The following is a 19,991-nucleotide window of genomic DNA, read 5'->3' on the forward strand; positions in this document are numbered from 1 at the left end:
TCACATGATTTGACAGCTGAATATGTGAACAGATTCCTACGGAAAATATCAAGTAAGGATATATTAAGTTCCATCTGCCATGCCTTGCTATGTGAAAGTTCACTCACATATGCAAGTTACCAAATCATGTCATAAAGGTGCACTTGTGAACTAGTTTTCAGTTATCTCGCTTACAATATATAAGAACAGTAACCTACATCCAGGGTAGGCATGTTTTAAGCTTGCAGGATTCACTTTGTATTATTTTGCTAAACCTAGCAATATCATAATAATTAAAGAATTCTGAGCCCAGTAAACTGATTTTGAATACCAGAACTGAGGAGAGCCAAATCATCTAATGACAGCTCCCAATGCCTCATACAGATATTAAGTAGCATTGGAGACAAAATGGTGCCCTGCAGCACCCAATAGCAAAAGTGTGGTTTACCTCCCCACCCTATCCTCTGGATTCAACCATCTGGACCCATGGCAAAACAACACTGAAAGATCATGAAAGAGCAAGGCCATACGCCATCTGTGCTTGGCAACTCTTAAGCTTTCTCAAAATTTCAAGGTTTCAAGCAAGCATTTACCTACAAAGACAGAATCTAAAGAACTCCCTCCCAACTGAGATCAGATGCTTGACAAAGACCTTTCTATTTCCATGGGCATTGTTTTTGTTTTCCTTATTTGTTTTATCCAGCATGCATTTTTTAATCTTACTGTACACTGCTTGGAAACTTCATTGTTAAGTTGAATATAAACTCTTGAAGTAATTAAATAAAGATTGAGCTTCATTTCATATAATGGAAGTAGCCAAGCAACAAGTTTTCTCCCCCTTTCAGGGCTACTAAAATGCTTATATTATGCATACGTGTCCAGGAAGCCCAGGTTTTCTAGCTAGATAAGATTACACCCTGGAAAATGTACAAGAGAAGTGTACGACTAGGGGAGTAAGAATGGGAGGGTACAGGAATGTCATCTAATGAGGGACTTGGGGTGCAAAAAATGGAAGTGTTAGAGAAGATGTGATGAGGCAGGGTTTTTGAAGATTTGGCCCTGACAAGTCTAAAACTTTTGCAATTTAATGCAATTTAAATGATATTTGTGACCCCCAATGTTTGCATGCAACTCAACTTAGCAATAGTGGCTACCGCTGGCATTTCTTAGGATTACTTTATCCATAAATGTATCAATTTTCAAGTATTAATATTTTAGACTTTTAGAGAAAGCTTCACAAATTAGTTACCATAGTCAAAAAGAAGCACCTGTCTTTCTCACCCCACCCCAGTCACCCATTGTTAAAGCAACTCCTGACCACCAGAGAGGTATGTAATATTTTGGATAAACTGAAAGGCAAATGGCAAATTGCTTTTCTATGAGAATCACATAGGTGAGCTTTATGCAAAGTTTTCATTTGAAGAAATTAATTACATTGTAGCTTAAATTATTCCAGTAGTAATATCAGAAGCAATAAATAATTACATATTATTAAATTACTTTATTATTGTTAAGCACACGTTCCCCCTTTGTTCATAAAATGATCTCATATCTCAAGTGCCCCCTGAATTTATTTCATATATTAAGGACAAATATAATCCTCAGAATGAAATGGACTAATTATTCGATCCAAAATGAGTAAGTGGGTGCTTTCCACAGCCCTTTTGTTCTTATAAAAAAACCAGTTGTGACATGCCCAAACTTGCATAATCTTTCGGCCACTGTATGAAGAAATATTTGATTTTGAAAGAAAGAAACTTTTGGGTGGCAGGAGTGGAAAACATTCCTCCCTTCTCCCTTGATCTATGTCACTTGACTGGCCTCTCTGGTCACTGTTATCAGGAAAAACACAAGTAGGAATTCAATCCAACTCTTTTCCTTTCATTCTGGAAGGACAGCTCATTCTCCCCTCTTTGAGTTCTAACATGTCACAAACACCTCCCTCCCTCCTCTTCTAATTTTTAAAAATACAGGCTAGGCAGAACTGAATTTCAGATCAATTCCAGCTCTCCCCATCCTGGGTCTATGAGAACTTGTTGACGACAGACACATAACATAATGTAGTTTTTCTTTATTTAAAGAAAAGAAAATATTTTGCTGACTTCCCTATGAGTTAAATGGTTTCTTTAAAGCAAATTCACTCATGGGAACCCATTCACTGATGAACACTTTATAAATCCTCTTAAAGGGAGTACATAGTAAGCATATAGTAACAGCACAGTAATCTGAAGTTGTAATAATAAATAGTAAGCAAGCTGACTCATACTGAGCTAGAACATTGGTCCAGCTAGCTCAGTATTGTCTACACTGATTAGAAGTGGCTCTCTAGGATTTCAGTATTGTCTACACTGATTGCAAGTACCTCTCTAGGATTTCAGTATTGTCTACACTGATTGGAAGTGGCTCTCTAGGATTTCAGGCAGGAGTCTCTCCCAACCCTACATAAAGATGCTGTGGATTGCTACTACTGAGCGATGGCCTTTCCCCAAGAAACTTATACTCATTAAACAAAAACATGATATGAAGCAGCATTCCTTTAAGCCGAGGGGGGAAATTCAAGATGTTTACACTTTATGGCTGGTGATCAAGTATCATTTTGGTGGAAAGGCAAAAGACTGTTGGTACAATGTACCCTGATTAAGCAAGATTAAAATGCCTATTAGAATTACAGTTATGCTATGGGTTAAACCACAGAGCCGATCAGAAGGTTGGCGGTTCGAATCCCCGTGATGGGGTGAGCTCCCATTGCTCGGTCCCTTCTTCTGCCAACTTAGAAGTTCAAAAGCACGTCAAAAGTGCAAGTAGATAAATAAGTACCGCTCTGGCGGGAAGGTAAACGGCATTTCCATGCACTGCTCTGGTTCGCCAGAAGCGGCTTAGTCATGCTGGCCACATGACCCGGAAGCTGTACGCCGGCTCCCTCGGCCAATAAAGCGAGATGAGCGCCGCAACCCCAGAGTCGGCCACGACTGAACCTAATGGTCAGGGGTCCCTTTACCTTTACCTTTACGCTGTTGTTCTTATAATCATAATCTATACTTGGGATTCAATTCTCTGACTGCAGTTCCCCAAATGGCTCCAGGCCACAAGGGAGAGGTATCCTTGAGGAAACCCTCAAGATTGCAGAGCAGCCCACAGAAATCTATGGAGAAATCCATGAATTTAAAGTAACTGAATGGGGCATCAAGTATGTCCTTCCACACTCTAAAACCCAATGAGAACTGAGCACAAACCCAACTGACTGTTGGGGAAGTTGAATGGAATGACTTGAATGTTGAGAAGAAGCATTCTACACTGCAACATTTTGTTGTAGATATTCACTTGTCCCTTGTCCTTTCCAATGCTCAAAGGTGAGTGATGGTCCTTATGTATACCAAATGGCACCATCTACATGCAAGAGGGAGGCATCAGCAAGCTTGGGGATCTCCAAGGTTTGCAGCAGTACAATAAACCTTCATAGGCGGGAACCCAAGAGGGGAACTGAAAGACAACCCAGTAAGTTCTGAGTATGCTCAGTGTCTATGGAATACTTACTGTTGCAGCGGGGGCAGGAAATCAGGAGGAGGAGAAATGGGAGTATCATTTAAAAGGGGAGCATGACTAGTTGGAACAATGATCAATAACACTCCATACTTTTAACTTTTTCTGGGGTCTCATTTGAATGTATTTAATGGAAGAAAATCATTTGTTACTATAGTCACTGATATGACCGACTACAAAAAGAGCCCAGATTGATAATATGATCTAATATAGTCCATTATAAGAACAGGGTTACACTTCAAGTGTATTTGAAAGTCTAATGGCCACTGAGAAGCAATTTCCATATTGACATCTTGAGGTAGATGTAAACAATATTCACCACTGTTACTTAGCAGGGAGGAAAAACAAAAGACTAAAAAAGTAAGAATGGAAGAATATCTGATTATTTCAGTTAAAAGTACATGCAGCATTCAAATGCAGCAAGAGTTCATGCTTCCATAAATGTGAAGATTTATTCCTTGTCTGATGACCTTTGTGGCATGCTGCAAAGCTCTTCTGCTCACTCAGGCATTTACCAGTTGGAATGGTAGAGCAGAATCGTACGCCGGGGTTGATGAGCTTTGCCGAGTGACATTTTAGTTGAGGACATAATAGTATGTTATGTTTTATACATGAACTTACAAGTGTCAACAGAAAAGACATTTAAATTTAAAAAGTATACTACTGCAATGGAAAACGTAAATGAGGACAGAAACAAATCATTCCAAAAGCTTTCTGTGTTGCTTTTTAGGTTAACAGTGGACATTACAGTACATCCACATAGTCTACATCCCCATCAGTTCACCAGTTTACCAACAACATGTCACATCCCCAAAATACAGTAACTAGAGCTTGACCCCCAGCTTGCTCCACTCGCCAGCCCCCACCACTCCCTCAGCTTAACCTCCTAGGAACTTTCCCTTCCCCTGCAATGAATGGCTAAGCTCCATTTTCCACCTTCCCAACTCTATTTCTGAAGCCACCTCTCTCTTCTATTCCACAGTCCATAGTATCCATATTTACCTGCACACATCCCATTGTTACCACACACCCCCTTCCCTACTCCTTTTTTCAAGTCTCACTTGACACAGACTACCTGCCATTTCCATGTCTCCTCCTCTTTCCTATTTTACAGCCCACTTTGCACACATGCCCCATGATGATGTATGTTGTTTTATCTTTGAGATGAACAGAATCTGAAGAACAAGCCTGTCAGTCAGATTGTTCAGTTGATGGATGTACAAGTATGGGTGCTTGCTTGTTAATAAGATACCTGTTCTAAATTGATACATTGAATCTGGAACTTCATGTTGAAGACAACAGACAGTATCAAGATTGAAATACATGATGTGAAGGATGAATAAGATAGAATCATTTGTATATTCTATTCCAACACTAAGGTCCAAGCGCCAAGGGCCTTCTGGTGGTTCCCTCACTACGAGAAGTGAGGTTACAGGGAACCAGGCAGAGGGCTTTCTTGGGAATGTCCTCCCATCAGATGTCAAGGAAATAAACAACTATCTTTTAAAAAACATCTGAATGCATCCCTGTTTAGGGAAGATTTTAATGTTTGATGCTGTATTATGTTTTTAATATTCTGTTGGGAGCTGCCCAGAGTGGCTGGGGAAACCCAGTCAGCTGGGCGGGGAATAAATAAATGTATTATTACTATTATTACTATTATAATTTTTTTGTTATTACTACTACTACTATTACTACTATTATTATACCTCAGAGTTAAATGTAAAATTGGCAGCCTTCTCTACAACCTGAAAAGCAGCTCCTGAGGTTCGGGGGATCTGATTCAGAGGCCTTCTGAATCAGTAAAAATAGCGAAAAGCCTCCAAATTTTCTGCTGTTTGTTGAGGCCCAGCACATCCAACCCAGTGGCACGGCATATCTGTATTACAGTGCCTCCTACATATTTTCTTTACCCGACTATTTCCATATTTTAAAAAGGTCATTAAAAAGACAATCTTGGGAATATGCCAGTCTAATGGATGGCAGGCCACATAAATGGGCACATGTAGCTGACCCTTGATTCAGTTAAATTCAAAACTACAGATAAATAAAAATATTTATTCCAGAAAGGCATTTATTCTGACCTTAAAAACTGAAAGCCTGTTGACAGCAGTGAAATGGTTGCTGGATATCTAGACTTTCGGTGCATTAGCATATCACCCCAAAATACAAAACTAATGTCCTTCAGAAACTAAAATTAATGTCACTGCCCTTTGGTTTGTTTTTGTTTTATTATGTATTTTGTGTTCTCTTTTGTATTTTTATGTTGTGAACCACCCTGAAATCTTCAGATGAAGGGAAGTATACAAATTTGATTAATAATAATGTCACTGTCCATTTAAACAGTTGTAAAAATATAAAAGAACAAATTGGATTTTGGAGGAGAAATTGGTTGACTAATTGTATGGACAAGCTTGTTCTATTTTTTTGAAAATTATTGTTGGTATTTGTACATTAGAAATCACACAGCCCTCAACCAACTTTGGTGTGGTCCGCAGACTCTCACTGCCCAGGTGATTAGCGTTGAAGAGAGCTCAGATTGGAGCATTCTTCAGCTGTTCCATGCACTAATCAGCTTGGCTGAGAAAAGGGATACAACTGGATCTCAGCATTTCAGCACAGAGTGATGGGAGACAGGCCAAGTAGGAAAGGTGGGTGGGTATTTGTGTGGTGAATGGGGAGGTTGTGTCTGTGAGGAAGGAAGTCAGTACCCTCCCATGCAGTAAATGCTATCTGAAATGGTCAGCTACAAATCTAATTAAATTATGTTCATCACTGGCTTAACTTGATGTGCTGAAATGTATGGCAAATCAAACACAGATTACTACAATCACTGGCAAACACTGTTTTAACCACTTATTGGTTTTGCCTACAGTAGACAAGCTATTCATCTCCTTTGAACTCATTAAAGTCAGTAATAGCATCAAACATATTCTTCATACAAGTCTGTTTTTCAGCACTAGGTCCTCCCTTGTCCCCCTAATATGCAACTTAATTTACAAAGCAGAGCCGACATGCTGCTTCTCAGCTTTGTTGCTCCTTATGTTTTATGATTTGGTTATTATCTTGGGCATTGCTTTTTCAATGGAAAACTAGGAAGGAAAAAGTTTCATAAATGAAATTATCCGCTAAACTTAACTCATTTTCCAGCCAGAAATAGCCAAAACATACACTTTACTCCCCTCCCCTGGCAAAGCATAGTTTTCTCTATGGTTTCTACTTGGACACAGTGTAAAACCAGAAGCAGCCCCACATGTGTCTGTCACTTCTGATTAACAGGTTCTCAAGCAGGCCTAACTGGTGAATTCTTATTATCTGCTTCTCACAAGCAGCTCAGGACCCAAGAGGAAATGCTAATGAAAGCACAATTTAAGCAACCATTACAAATGGCAGGCCACAATCTACCAAGACTTTGGCTTGCCCTTTAATTGATTGATTTGATTTACACTGCACACCTTCAATTTCCAAGAGTTCCCAGGGTGAGAAAATCACTCTTGCTTCTCCTTTAAAAACAAAAACAAAAATCATCCACTTGAATGGTACTTTCTAAATGCAAAAGTTGATTGCCATGGCCCCTGACCCTGGAGTCTCACAGTGCTCTGAGGAAGACTTAGATAAGATGGTGGTTCAGTCTACTATACCTGGACAGCCTTTACTATCTCCATCTGTTCCCTCCATCAACTTTGAACTCAAAGGATAGGTCCCCAGAAGTCCATATCTTAGATCCATTCAAGAGCCAAAGGATACAGAATCAGGCAAGGCCCTTTAAGAAACACAGCCATCTCTTTCAAGAGAGTATACCCTATTGGGAAGCAGGTTTTCCCTTCCATGGTGGTTTCAGTTCCCTGTTATCTTTGCAACAGGGCTCACTGGAGCTGTCCAGAATTCTGTTTTATCCCTTGATTTTACCTGAATGACTTAACAGGTCTGGACCTTCCATGACTTTCCCTTACTGCGGAGCCAGGGGTGGAGGGACCTTTTTTGCTCCAATGGCCAGGTCTCTATCTGATCCTGCCCACAGGCCAACTTCAACAGGTGAGATGGGCAACCCACCAGCCAATAACATTATGTCATTCTGATGACACACGATTGACAGGTATGTTCTCCCACCCACCTATCAAAATCCCTTGCATAAGGTTCCCAAGCTTGGGAACAACAGTTCAAAATGCATTGCCAGACCTATGCTTTGCAAACTGCTTCTCACTTATCTTTTCAACTTCCTCTTTCAGAGGTTGAAAGAAGTAGCATGAGGTGGCTTCAAAGAGTAGTGCTGAACTGAGAAGCAGTTTCCACTTAATGAAAACATTCCCTCCTCCTTGAGCAAGGCATGTTCCTACAACCCATCAGCTGGTTAGCAGTTGTTGTTGATGATGATGGTGGTGGTGGTGGTGGTGGTGGTGGTGGTGGTGATGATGATAATAATAATAATAATAATAATAATAATAATAATAATAATAATAATTTATTTATACCCCGCCCATCTGGCTGAGTTTCCCCAGCCACTCTGGGCGGCTTCCAATCAAGTGTTAAAAACAATACAGCATTAAATATTAAAAACTTCCCTAAACAGAGCTGCCTTCAGAAGTATTTTAAAGAGAAGATAGCTGCTTATTTCCTTCACATCTGAAGGGAGGGCGTTTCACAGGGCAGGCGCCACTACCGAGAAGGCCGTCTGTCTGGGTCCCTGTAATCTCACTTCTCGCAATGAGGGAACTGCCAGAAGGCCCTCGGTGCTGGATCTCAGTGTCCGGGCTGAATGATGGGTGTGGAGACGCTCCTACAGGTATACTGGACTGAGGCCGTTTAGGGTTTTAAAGGTCAGCACCAACACTTTGAATTGTGCTCGGAAACGTACTGGGAGCCAATGCAGATCTCTCAGGACCGGTGTTATGTGGTCCTGGCAGCCACTCCCAGTCACCAGTCTAGCTGCCGCATTCTGGATTAATTGCAGTTTCTGGGTCACCTTCAAAGGTAGCCCCACGTAGAGCACATTGCAGTAGTCCAAGCGGGAGATAACTAGAGCATGCACCACTCTGGCAAGACAGTCCGCAGGCAGGTAGGGTCTCAGCCTGCGTACCAGATGGAGCTGGTAGACAGCCGCCCTGGACACAGAATTAACCTGCACCACTATGGACAGCTGTGAGTCCAAAATGACTCCCAGGCTGCGCATTTCTTGCTCCAGCAAAGGAACAATCGGAAGCCCGCTTTAAGCTCCCAATTATTCCTTTGAAGAACTGCCCTGATCCACCCCACAGATCTATGACAACAGGGGTAGGGCGCATGCATGTGCCTTTCCCAATAAGGCTTCATATGCTAGATGAGGATGCGTTGCAGACCAGGTTTAGCCCATGGCCAAAGGTTCCCCAGCCCTGAAATTCACACTGACTGACTTCACCTGCCCAGAAGAAACTCAGCTGAACCGTGACTACTTCTCTGCAAACCTCAAGTCCCTGCAAAACAGGATGCTTGCACTGTAAAATAATGTAGTAGACTCTGCCAAAGCACCAGATTCTCTACCAGGTAAACATATATAAGGACATTCCCCATAGGATAAATTATGCTCATTTTTAGCTTTGGAGAAATCTCCATATGTCTGGACAGAGTCCAGAGCTAACCATTCCCCAAAATATCACTGCCTCTCTTTACTTCTAGCTTTAGAATTGGGGAAATTTTAGTGAGAATGTATCTCTCACATTCACTGAAAGCCAGAGAGAAAGGGAGGGAGGGAGGGAGGGAGGGAGGGAGGGAGGGAGAAGCAGTCCTCTAAATCACCTTCAAACATATAGCCAGAGCCCATTCTCTGCAGGAATGTGATATTGCTACCATTCTTTGCTACCTGGGAGTCGCAGACCATCTGGTTAGAAAAGGGGAAAATAATCATGACCATATGAATTGGATATAGAAGAGGAAAGGGTAGGAATCTCACAGCCACTATCTGTTGTTCTGTCAAAAGCCAACATGAGTCTCATCTGCCTCTACAACGAAAGACTACTTGGCAAACAATATATGCTACATGCTATTTACATCCTGCCTTCAGTGTACTGATGCTATTTCAAAATATTTTACAAATTCTTGACACACTTGAGGCCTCCTATTTATCAATATCTCAAAAGTACATCCCTGACACAGAGCAGCACTAGGGCTAAAACTAGCACCTGCATTCAATAAATACCCTTCTAGTTATTCCTCCCTTTCAGTGGATGAGAATCTATGGAGTATAGAATCCACAGCAATAGGACTTTTTAGGAATAGGAAGAGAGAGTTGTCTCTCCTTTAAATGCAAGGAGAGCGGCCAGTCCACATTCATCTTAAACCTTCAGTTTGAAATCCAGTTTCACATTACAAGCATGCAGTTCCTACTGAAGAACTCCCTTTCCCTCTTTCTCTGTTTTTCTAGTAGCATATTCCGTAATATCAAGGAAAAGCTGGTAGGCCAAATGCTTCTCTTCAGTTTGCCAGGAACCGATCGGGTGAAGGACATTCCTACCTAACCAGTCATGTTTTGCTTCCCCAAACTCATGGCAAACGGGGGGGCGGGGGGGAGCAATTTAAAAATTTTTGAAGTGACTTTTCTTGAAGTGGCAGAGAAAGATTACAGAATTGTTCTGCTAATTTTTAAAATAAATTTTGTTTTCATACAGTGTGTGGTTATAGATGCTATATCGAGACATTAAACCTATATTAAAAGATGAGGGGGAAGCAATAGACAATTATGAGAGACTGATTTTCAAAAAGAATAGGTAATCACAAAATCTTATTATTTATTTTTATATCCCTCTAATACTTCAGAGAACTTAAAGTACCATACACTAGATTCCCAAGCGGTTTTTCATTCAGAGACTTAACAGACTGTGACATAATTACCTTCAGATCCCATCTCTGTCTCTCAGTTACTTTGGCAGTCAAGCAGAAGGGGAGGGAATGCAGTTAAGAGTGGTCTACTTCTAAGGCCTCTCCAGAATCACTGCCATTAAGGATTGTCACTTGTTTTAAGGGAAATCCTGACACCAACATGCCCCCAAAGCAGTACAGAATTCCCATGCAGCTAATAATTTCAAGTAGAATAATATTCTACATAGTTTCAACACCAAGGCTGACGCTTCAATGAGGCGAGGTGAAGCAATTTGCCGTAGGCTGGAGATCTGACCTTAACACAGCACCCTCGCCCTCACTTCTAATATTGTACCCCTGTCGCTGTTATTGCATCATGGTGGGAGTGCAGGTGCAGCTGCGGTAGCAAGGCAGGCAGCAACACAGGCACAACATCGGGGACAGGGAGGAGGCCCCGATCAGAGAGGGGCAGTATTTTGTCTACAGCAGAAAAACGTAGCAGGCTGCTCCATTCAAACACCCAAGGCCAGCAGAAGAAACAAACCACAAAATGTTTTAATGAAAAATTCACTCCAATAATTAACTAGAATGAAGAAGACAATATATTCTCCTCCTATGAATGATTCTTATTTCAAACACACATATAGATGGCTCTAGACTTCCCAATAAAGCAACGATAGTACCTGCACCACACAGAGACAACCCTTTTTCTTGTTCATCACCTTTCTCTAAGTAATTTTTTTAAAACCTCCCCTAAAATGCACATTCTACTGTATCAATAAAATAAAATAAAATAAAATAAAATAAAATAAAATAAAATAAAATAAAATAAAATAAAATAAAATAAAATAAAAGATATAAAACAAAAAGAACTTATGTTTGAAGGTATATTTTAAAATGCAAGGATATCTTGAAAGAGATTAAAAACCATATGCAAAGAGAATGACTACTCAAAGGGCATAGAGTTAAATAATCAAAAACATGTTTACCTTTTTTGAAACGTGGATGTCAAAAAATGGTTTGTTACGAACACTAAAAGGTTCTTGTGCTTTGTCGATTTGTCCAGTCTTCATTTTTTCATGTCGTGGGAATATAATCTCTTTTTCAATACATGCCAGACGAATGTTAAAATCACACTCTCCAACTGGTTGTGCCTGCCAAAAGAAAAAACACAATTTGTTAAATGTTTGCACGTTTATAAAAATCTAAGTGGCATGCACTAAAATATCACCCAACAATTATCTACAACTAAACAGTATTTAAGTAATAAAATGATAAGCAAAGAAATAAAAGGGAGGTATGCCATGCCACAACCCTTTTACTCAAATCAGCAGAGTGACTTTACAATCTTATTTTATTTCTGTACCATACAGCACCATCTCTTGGTTATCCCCTCTTTCTCTGCTTCCTCATCTACAGGACTCACTAGACTCCCATCTTTCTGCTATCCCTCCACAGGTATCTATGAGCAATATCCAACTAACTTGTTCCATCAGTGCAAGAATTTCCACTTACGCAAGAGACCTTTCCCCCCTCTCCCCCTCCCATGCCCCCTTGAATCTGTTCTGGGGGTCCTCCCAACCTACCTGAGACTTGGGGAGGGTACAGGGCAAGGGGTTCCATTGCATGAGAGGAAATCCTTGTGCTGACAGAATGAGTTAGTTTGATCCACCCTATGCATTCCATATTACTCATTTCTCTCTCTCTCTCTCTCCATCCCATAGCACTCTCCTCTTTGCGCCACTGCAGATTTTTATACAATATTACCTACCTTTATATCTTTTCCTCCTACACAGGTTTACACCCACCCACTCCACCAGTTACCTCCCTTTTTCTTCTTTAAGTCTTTTTGTTTTTGGCTGATTCTGATCCCTATCAATGCTGTGTGTGACAGCAATAGCTGACAAGGCTTTCACTCTCCCAGGAATTTAGAAACTGCAAGAGTATGACACACAGGTGGGTGGGCAGCATGGCTGGGTGGCTACAACAGACTGAAGAAATTAAGCCAACTCCACCACACACTTCTAAATCAGAACAGGTGCAGTTGTACTGATAAAAGCAGTGTTCATTCCTTCCCTCCATTTCTGTGGGCCTTAGATGGTTCTTATGGTTGGCCAGCAGTCTCGAGAGACAGAGGTAGAAAAAGCACAATGGCTACCATGGAGAAAGCAGTTTCTACTCACACTGTTGATTCTCTAAATGTGTAAAAGGGATCCGGTTTATTCCCACTCACACACTTCTACCTATACCTACCAGGTATGTTTTAAACCTTTTTGCCCACGGCCACCATATATCTAAATGACCTGCTAATGACAACACCTTGTTTTTACACACAAACAGCTGTGAGAGTTAGACATGACACAAGGCAGGTCAGACTCAATAGCAGTTAACCAACAGTTATACTTCATTATAAAATAACTATAAGAAGAAAAATGTGCATTTTCAAAAGGTTACTAAAATACGTTAAGTGTTTGTATTAACCAGGGTTCTATTCCTCTAAATGACAGTTCCACTGTAACTGCTTCAGCTGACCTGCCAATTATCCTGAGCCATTCCTCCCAGCGGATTTGAGTATTGAGGATTTCCTGGATGTCACCTGCCTCCTGGAAACACAAGGAGTTTCTATGGAGCTTCTCATGCAGTCTTCACCCTGGCTGAGCTCCCTGCAGCCTTACCATAGACGCCCCCCACTCTTTGCTGACTACTGTCACTGCTTACAGCTCCTTCTGAAGCTTCACTGAAAGAAATGTCATGATTCTCTCAGCCCCTTCTTGAGCCTAAGACAGTGATATCAGCTCTTTAAGGCAGACAATTGCCAGTCTCTTTGATTGCCTCATTTATGGGAGTGAATCTGCTTGGAACAGGGTACCCCAAAGTGTTTCGTATTATGTTCAAGTACCATCTAAGTATTTCAGATCTAGAATCCCTGTCTCTTTTGTAAGTCCTGTTAATATCCAAGTATGAAAAGCAATTTCACAATTTTTCATGTTGAGACATTTTTGTGATTCAGGTGAAAGCAATCTAAATTCTACATACTCAGCATTTTCATTGAAAGGGTGTTGACATTTCAAACAGTAATAACATTCGCAACTTCCTGAAAAACATTCATCACCTTTCTAGCACTTTTCATTCAAGGTATTGTTGCAGCAATCATAGTACTGGGATTGCTACCTTGCCTGGAATAGGTTTGGTTTAACGTTTTCCTAGCTTTTTGAAATAAGATTTAACAGGAATTAAGATACAAGGATATGTGCTATAACTATATAGAAAAAGCAAGTGCTATATTTGGTCCCTAGAACTTTATGTATTTTGAAGGTACTGAATTTTTCAATCCATCACACATATTTATGTGTTGCTAGTATGGTGGTTTTCAAAAGATAAAGTTTATTTATTCGAAATTGAATTGACACAAAAATTTAGAATGTCTCATACTCGCTTCTAGTCCTTCCTTCCCCAGCAATTTTGTGCTAAAGAGGCACCTTTAGGCATGGTAGCATCAAAAACCACTCTTGACCCCTTGTATATTTGCCAGATTGCAAAAGTCTACTTCACATATCAAAATTTTGCACTGTGTGGAATGGGAAGGAATAGAGTTAACACATTCATATTTGAGATATAGTATAGCTGCTGGAGAAAGGAGTGTGTACACGTATATTCACACAAAGGATTAAGTGACAAAACCAACTTGTAAGTAAAGTAATAATACCTTCTTTACAGACTTCCTGGAACAGCACAGCTGTTACCTTCTCCACTGTTGCTCCCATACCACACTACTGATACTGTCTACATAATCCACATAGTATCATGCAACAACACCTAATCACATGGGCAGAAAATGTCAAAGCTTTGCTGGTAGCAGTAGGAGAGTAAATGCAGAAAGATCAGTGGACCTTTTTCAAAAATTCACCCTTAGTATTCTCCTCATCCCTCCTTGCAACATAACCAAACACACCACTCTTTCAACACGTGATATCAGTCATTCAACCCAAAAGCTACATATTGTGTCTAATGGTGGCTTTATACTAATAGAATATAAGGTACTGCACATGATTTTCACTAATCCCTCCAACCGACTGCAGTCCGTGTTTCTCCCCACACATAGAGAGCTTCTGAGGGTTGAGGAGCCCCTGGAACAATATGAGAGGCTGATTACTCTTGGATGGTAAAAGATTGTAAAACACTTAGCTCAGATGTAAGCCTCTGCCTCCTGGTTCCACAGATCTACGATCAGAGATAAGTCTGTGCTGGCTCCTTGCTTGACATTTCAATCAACCATATGATTTGTCAGGTGAATGGCCTAACCCACCTATCAAAAATGGCCCGCAGAAGGTGGGCCAATTGTGGATCCAGCTCTCCATCTAAGGAAGGTTTCCCACCCTGGGGATATGCCAAAATCAGGTGCATCACCTTGCGTGGAAGCACTTTCAGCTAGTATGAAGCTTCCATGTTTGCAAGAAGACCCATTACACTGCATTGGATTGTTCATACACAGCTAAATATGTTACTGTGTTTGCAATGAGAAATTTTAAAATGGGCAAGCTGCTTCCTAAACAGAGTCACTTTTTGCCCCTCAAGTGTTACACCTTGAATAACGTGAGTAATTTACTAGGCAGAGTATACACCCACACAAGTTAGGCACATAAGGCATGTCCTTGCCTTAATTTACTTAGCTTAAGCAGAGCATATGCCACAACTTTCTTAACAAGTTTTATTATTCTGAAACCAAACTGTAACACAACAGGCTAAAATATCAGCTTTTGGCAGCATTACTAATGATAATTCAAAGCATGCATGGCTAACATCTGCATTTTCAAGTGTCATAATAAATCTAAACATCCTTAAAGAAGATGAAATATAATGTCTTGGAATGGAAGTAGCATGATAACGCCTTTGGAATTATCCATCTTTTCTCTTAAATGGTGTCTAGCTCACAGTCCAGCATAACCAACAGATGACCAAGGTTCTACAATGCCAGAGCAAAGGCTTGCTTAAGATAGCTGCTGATTGCAGAATGCTGCTGCCAGACTAGCAACAAGGGCAGTTTTCTCTGAGGTTGTTGTTAAGACTGAATGCTGCCCTTCAGTCTTACCAGAAGTTGGACTTGAGGCTTTATGACACTTCTGTAAAATTACTATTAAAGGTAAAGGGACCCCTGACCATTAGGTCCAGTCATGGCTGACTCTGGGGTTGTGGCACTCATCTTGCTTTATTGGCTGAGGGAGCCGGCATACAGCTTCCAGGTAATGTGGCCAGCATGACTAAGCCACTTCTGGCGAACCAGAGCAGCACACGGAAACGCCGTTTACCTTCCCGCCAGAGTGGTACCTATTTATCTACTTGAACTTTGATGTGCTTTCAAACTGCTAGGTTGGCAGGAGCAGGGACTGGGCAACAGGAGCTCACCCTGTCGCTGGGATTCAAACTGCCAACCTTCTGATCGGCAAGTCCTAGGCTCTGTGGTTTAACCCACAGCGCCACCCACATCCCTTAAAATCACTATTACGGAATCCCAAAAAGTCCTTAAGCATTCAAAGACCTTAGGAGGTAATTCTCTACTAAATCTCAAAAACACATATTTTTAATATTTCAAGTATCCTTTTTTTAAAAAAAAATGCTCAAAACCATTGAGTAGCTTTTATATTTTTAAAAGCTAGTTTAACAAAAAAAGTTGCAATGGAAAATCTATTTAGTATGTAAGGAGAGAACAAATAATTATCATGAATTATAGTTTTTTTCCATTTTAAAAGGATATATTTCAAAAACTAATATAAAAAGGAAAGTCGATGTACACGAAGTCTGCAAGCTGACCAAATTAGAGAACCAGTAAGAGGACAAACCTTATAAAATGAATCGATTTAAAATCAATACATAAAGCCTCTAATATTATAGACTACATCTGATTAATTCCTATAAAGACTAATTTGTGAAATTCATAAACATTGTAAAGAAATAAAATGTTTCTTTAAACACAAATTTTAAAAGATTTTAAAAATACAAAACCAAGTACTCAATCCAAATAGAAATTATGCACATGACTACAAAGCTAAAACCCATTTCCCATTTAAGCTCAATTTAACCTACTTTAAAAATTATTAGAATCCTATTAAGAGCATCTTTAAACTTGACACAAAGCCACAGTCACTTCATAAATAATGCATGATACAGCAAAATAACTATTTGCTCTTAGTCAACTTGCTACATTAAATAGCAACTTTCAGGGAAATGAGAAACAAAATTGCATTATAACCCTACGTCTTTGAAGTGGAAGATTCTATGTACTGCACAATGGATATCGCAACCTCTTAAAAAACATCGAGAACCTGGATAGCACAGTGTCATCTGCCATGGAGTACTCATATGACAAAGTTATAGGGAGGCCACTTCCCAAGTGCTTTGGACTTCAGAACAGAATGCCTTATAGATTGTTGCTTTCTCTTTATAATACATGCAAGCAACAAATAGGAAAGGCTCGAGTCCTTGCTAACAACCTGGAGTGTGTGTTTGCTAGTCTTAAATTTTATTACTGTTCCATTACAAATGCAAATTGCCTCCACAGTGTGTAGATTCTTGTGAGGAGTCTATGCATTCTAATATCAGCTGAGCTTTGGTGTATTTACCATATTGATTCCAATCACTGCAAGCTAGGATCATATTGGCAACACAAGCATCTCCCACAAGGAAATTTGGAAGAGCAAGTAAAAGGCTCTGTTCCTCTCTATAAAAACTCAGGTGATCTCAAGCTACCCTTTTAACTGGTATTTTTATATACTGCTTTTCCCTCCTCGGGGAGATAGGGAAAGCAGGTGTCTGGCTCAGTTGCTCCCTCTCCTGCCCCGTTCCAAAGGAAGGCATAAAACAATCATTTTAGCTTGCCTACTCACAAAGTGCTTGGAAAAACTCTTTCAGTCAAAGATCTTTAATTTATTATTCCCACAAGCAGAGTGCAGTTTGAAGACAGACAATAGTAGATGAATGACATATATGTATAATGGGAATCTGGGGACAATTTAACCAACGCCAAGAACATTTTTTTAAAAAAAACCAAAACATTTTCTGCCAATTAAGCCATTCAGGGCAGCAGAGATTTCCACAGAACAATGTCAATATTCACAAAGGAATAAAAGCAGAATGCATGCAGTTCATTCTGTAACAGCCATGTGCTCACTGTGATTTGGTAATAACTGACAGCATCTACCCAACATCGCATCCTTTTACTCTGTATAAATTAATGCAGACTATTTAATGTTCTCATGACTCCGGTGCTCCACTGAAAGCCTGGGCAGGTTATAATGTTCCTTCCCACTAGCTTGGACTCAGTGTTCTATCACTTGGAATACAAGGAGCCTGCAACTAGTCTGATGCATCCAAAAAGGTATCAGGTGTCTTTGCCCCCCAATAATTGTTGGGAGGGGACAGGGCCCCCTCAATGTTGAGGAGGTGGAGGAGGCCAAGCACAGAGCAGTTTCGGTAGCTGGCTCCCCCTGAGAACGAGAGAGGAGGAGCAGCTGGCCATTGAAGCCTGTTTGCTTGGGTTTCCTTTATTTAATTGTTTTGAGGTTTATCTGTCTTATTTTGACGGTATAGTATTCCCTGTTAAAACAATCAAAATGTTTTAATAAAAAATGTTGTTGTTTAAAAAAAGAACTTTTTGTCCTTAAGTGCTAGCTTACCACCAGTTTCTGATGTGGAAGTGCATTCAATTGCGTTGTCCCTCAGCTGCAAATACCTTCTACCAAATGTGTGGATGAATCATAAGGCCGGGAAGTTATTTGCTCATAAAAAGCTGCCTCAAGTTACAGAGGCAATTTACTAAGGAAGGCTGTAATTTTATTTGAAATTACAATGATTCCAGTGATGTTTTGATTATCGAGTGTTTTCTTATCTACTAATTCAACCCAGCAGATAAGTAGCCCCTGCACTTGCTCCCTCAACCCTGCACACCATGTACAATACGAGAAAAGCTGATATGTCCACAAAAACACCACTGAGGAGGAGAAGCACCTGAGCAGGCTATTCACCTGAAGCAAGTTTTCATTTACTATCGGTAAGGCAGCAAGTGAAAAAGTGTCATTCTGGACACATTAATGCTAGAACCTGACCCTGTATACGCCCTGAAAAAAAATCCCACATAGTGGAAGCGAAACTGCTGGATATTTTAAAAGGAAGGATTCAAAGTAAAAGATAAGTTTTGAGTGGGTCAGAATGTCTCTAAGGTACAACAGGACTCTTATTATGGCCTAAACTACTTATCAATTCCATCAATGTTTAACTCAATTATGAAGTCAATCCTTAATTCTATTTCACACAATATTCCTTTTTTAAACCACATTTCTATCTAGGTGCTTGGATTTCAGATTCTGAAGGTCTTTTTGAGACTTAAGCAATATTTTAAAAAGCTTATTGTAGAAATAATTATGGATGGGAACTTGGTAAATTAATTCCCCACATATGGATTACATTATCAAGTCAGACTTTGATTTTAAAAGCCAGAATATACCAGATTAACTTGTCTGACCTCTTGTAAAGCACAAGGAATTACATTTCTTCCCATTATTTAATATGTAGCCCATCCAATTTGCATTTGACCAGAAGTTGTCTGAGAAAAATATATGTGATCAATCTGACCACTGAACTTTACTTTCTCTCTTGATGCATTTACAAACTCACACAAAGTAGTAATAGAAGTTGCTGTTCTTTTTTCCTCTCCTAAGCTTTTACATGTTCCTTCCATTATTTACCTATAACAAAATAACACACTGATAGGAAAGACTCTCCCACAGAAGGATATTTAAAACTTTTAATTGCATTATCCGTGCAGTAGCAAACAGAAGGTCACGCTGGCTTCTGTCAACAGCCAGGGAACCGAGGGCCACTGGGAAGGTGTAGCTCTTACCTCCCAAGAACACTATTTGTGGCAAGCGGAAGATTAGCTTGACCCCATTGGGGGACGTCAAAGGGAGCATCTCTAGTGAGTTTACTTCCCCCTTCCCTCTCAGAGACATTCTAGCCCATCATCAACTACAAGATTAAAGACCTATGGAACACCTCAAGTACAGCACAGCAGTAACTGACCAGAATTGGAAACTACTGCCTATTAAAACTTTACCTCTTCGTTCTGGCTTTGCAAAGTCCCTTGTGAGTTTTCCCTTCCACACAATGTCTCATTGCTTCATTAGTAAACATTGTCCGGTGTCTTATTTTCATTTACGTACAGTTCCCATCAGCAGCAATGGTCCATTTCACACATAACTAGGAACACAGGAAAGCTGCCTTATCTCTACACTGATGGGCAGCGGCTCTCTCCAGGGTTTCTCCGATTTCTAAATCAACAATTATGGCTTGTTTGAACAAATTATACAAACCAGATTTTTCCCAAGTTTTAGACATTAAGGTATATAAATTAGATTAAAAACAGAAGCAGATTCTTCCGACTTCTTCCTCATGCCCACAATTGGATACAAGGTTCATGCACATAAGACTCATCACTGCTTGTGCATATAGTACTAAATTAAGGTTTAGTTTGTGCACGAAACAGGATATTGTGTGCTTTTTTGTATGAGCCAGTTTGAAAGACTATTTATTAAAATGGCATGAATATATAATGTATAAATAAAACAAAACTTTTAAAGCAACTGTTATAA

The 19,991-nt window shown here is 40.0% G+C and overlaps 2 protein-coding genes across 4 annotated transcripts in view; one reads left to right on the top strand and one right to left on the bottom strand.

Moving 5' to 3' along the window:
• Positions 1-19,991, top strand: part of PM20D2 (peptidase M20 domain containing 2) — a 617,107-nt gene that overhangs the window by 495,503 nt on the left and 101,613 nt on the right. The window lies entirely within an intron of this gene.
• The window catches only part of RNGTT (RNA guanylyltransferase and 5'-phosphatase), a 122,804-nt gene that overhangs the window by 61,077 nt on the left and 41,736 nt on the right, over positions 1-19,991 (bottom strand). For all 3 annotated transcript variants that reach the window (XM_081857136.1, XM_081857137.1, XM_081857135.1), the window contains exon 11: positions 11,340-11,504. In XM_081857136.1, coding sequence (XP_081713262.1) covers positions 11,340-11,504 — 165 coding nt within the window. The remainder of the gene's footprint in view (positions 1-11,339; positions 11,505-19,991) is intronic.

Source organism: Podarcis erhardii (assembly GCF_964252035.2).
Source record: "Podarcis erhardii genome assembly, chromosome: 3".
NCBI classification, from domain to species: Eukaryota; Metazoa; Chordata; class Lepidosauria; order Squamata; family Lacertidae; genus Podarcis; species Podarcis erhardii.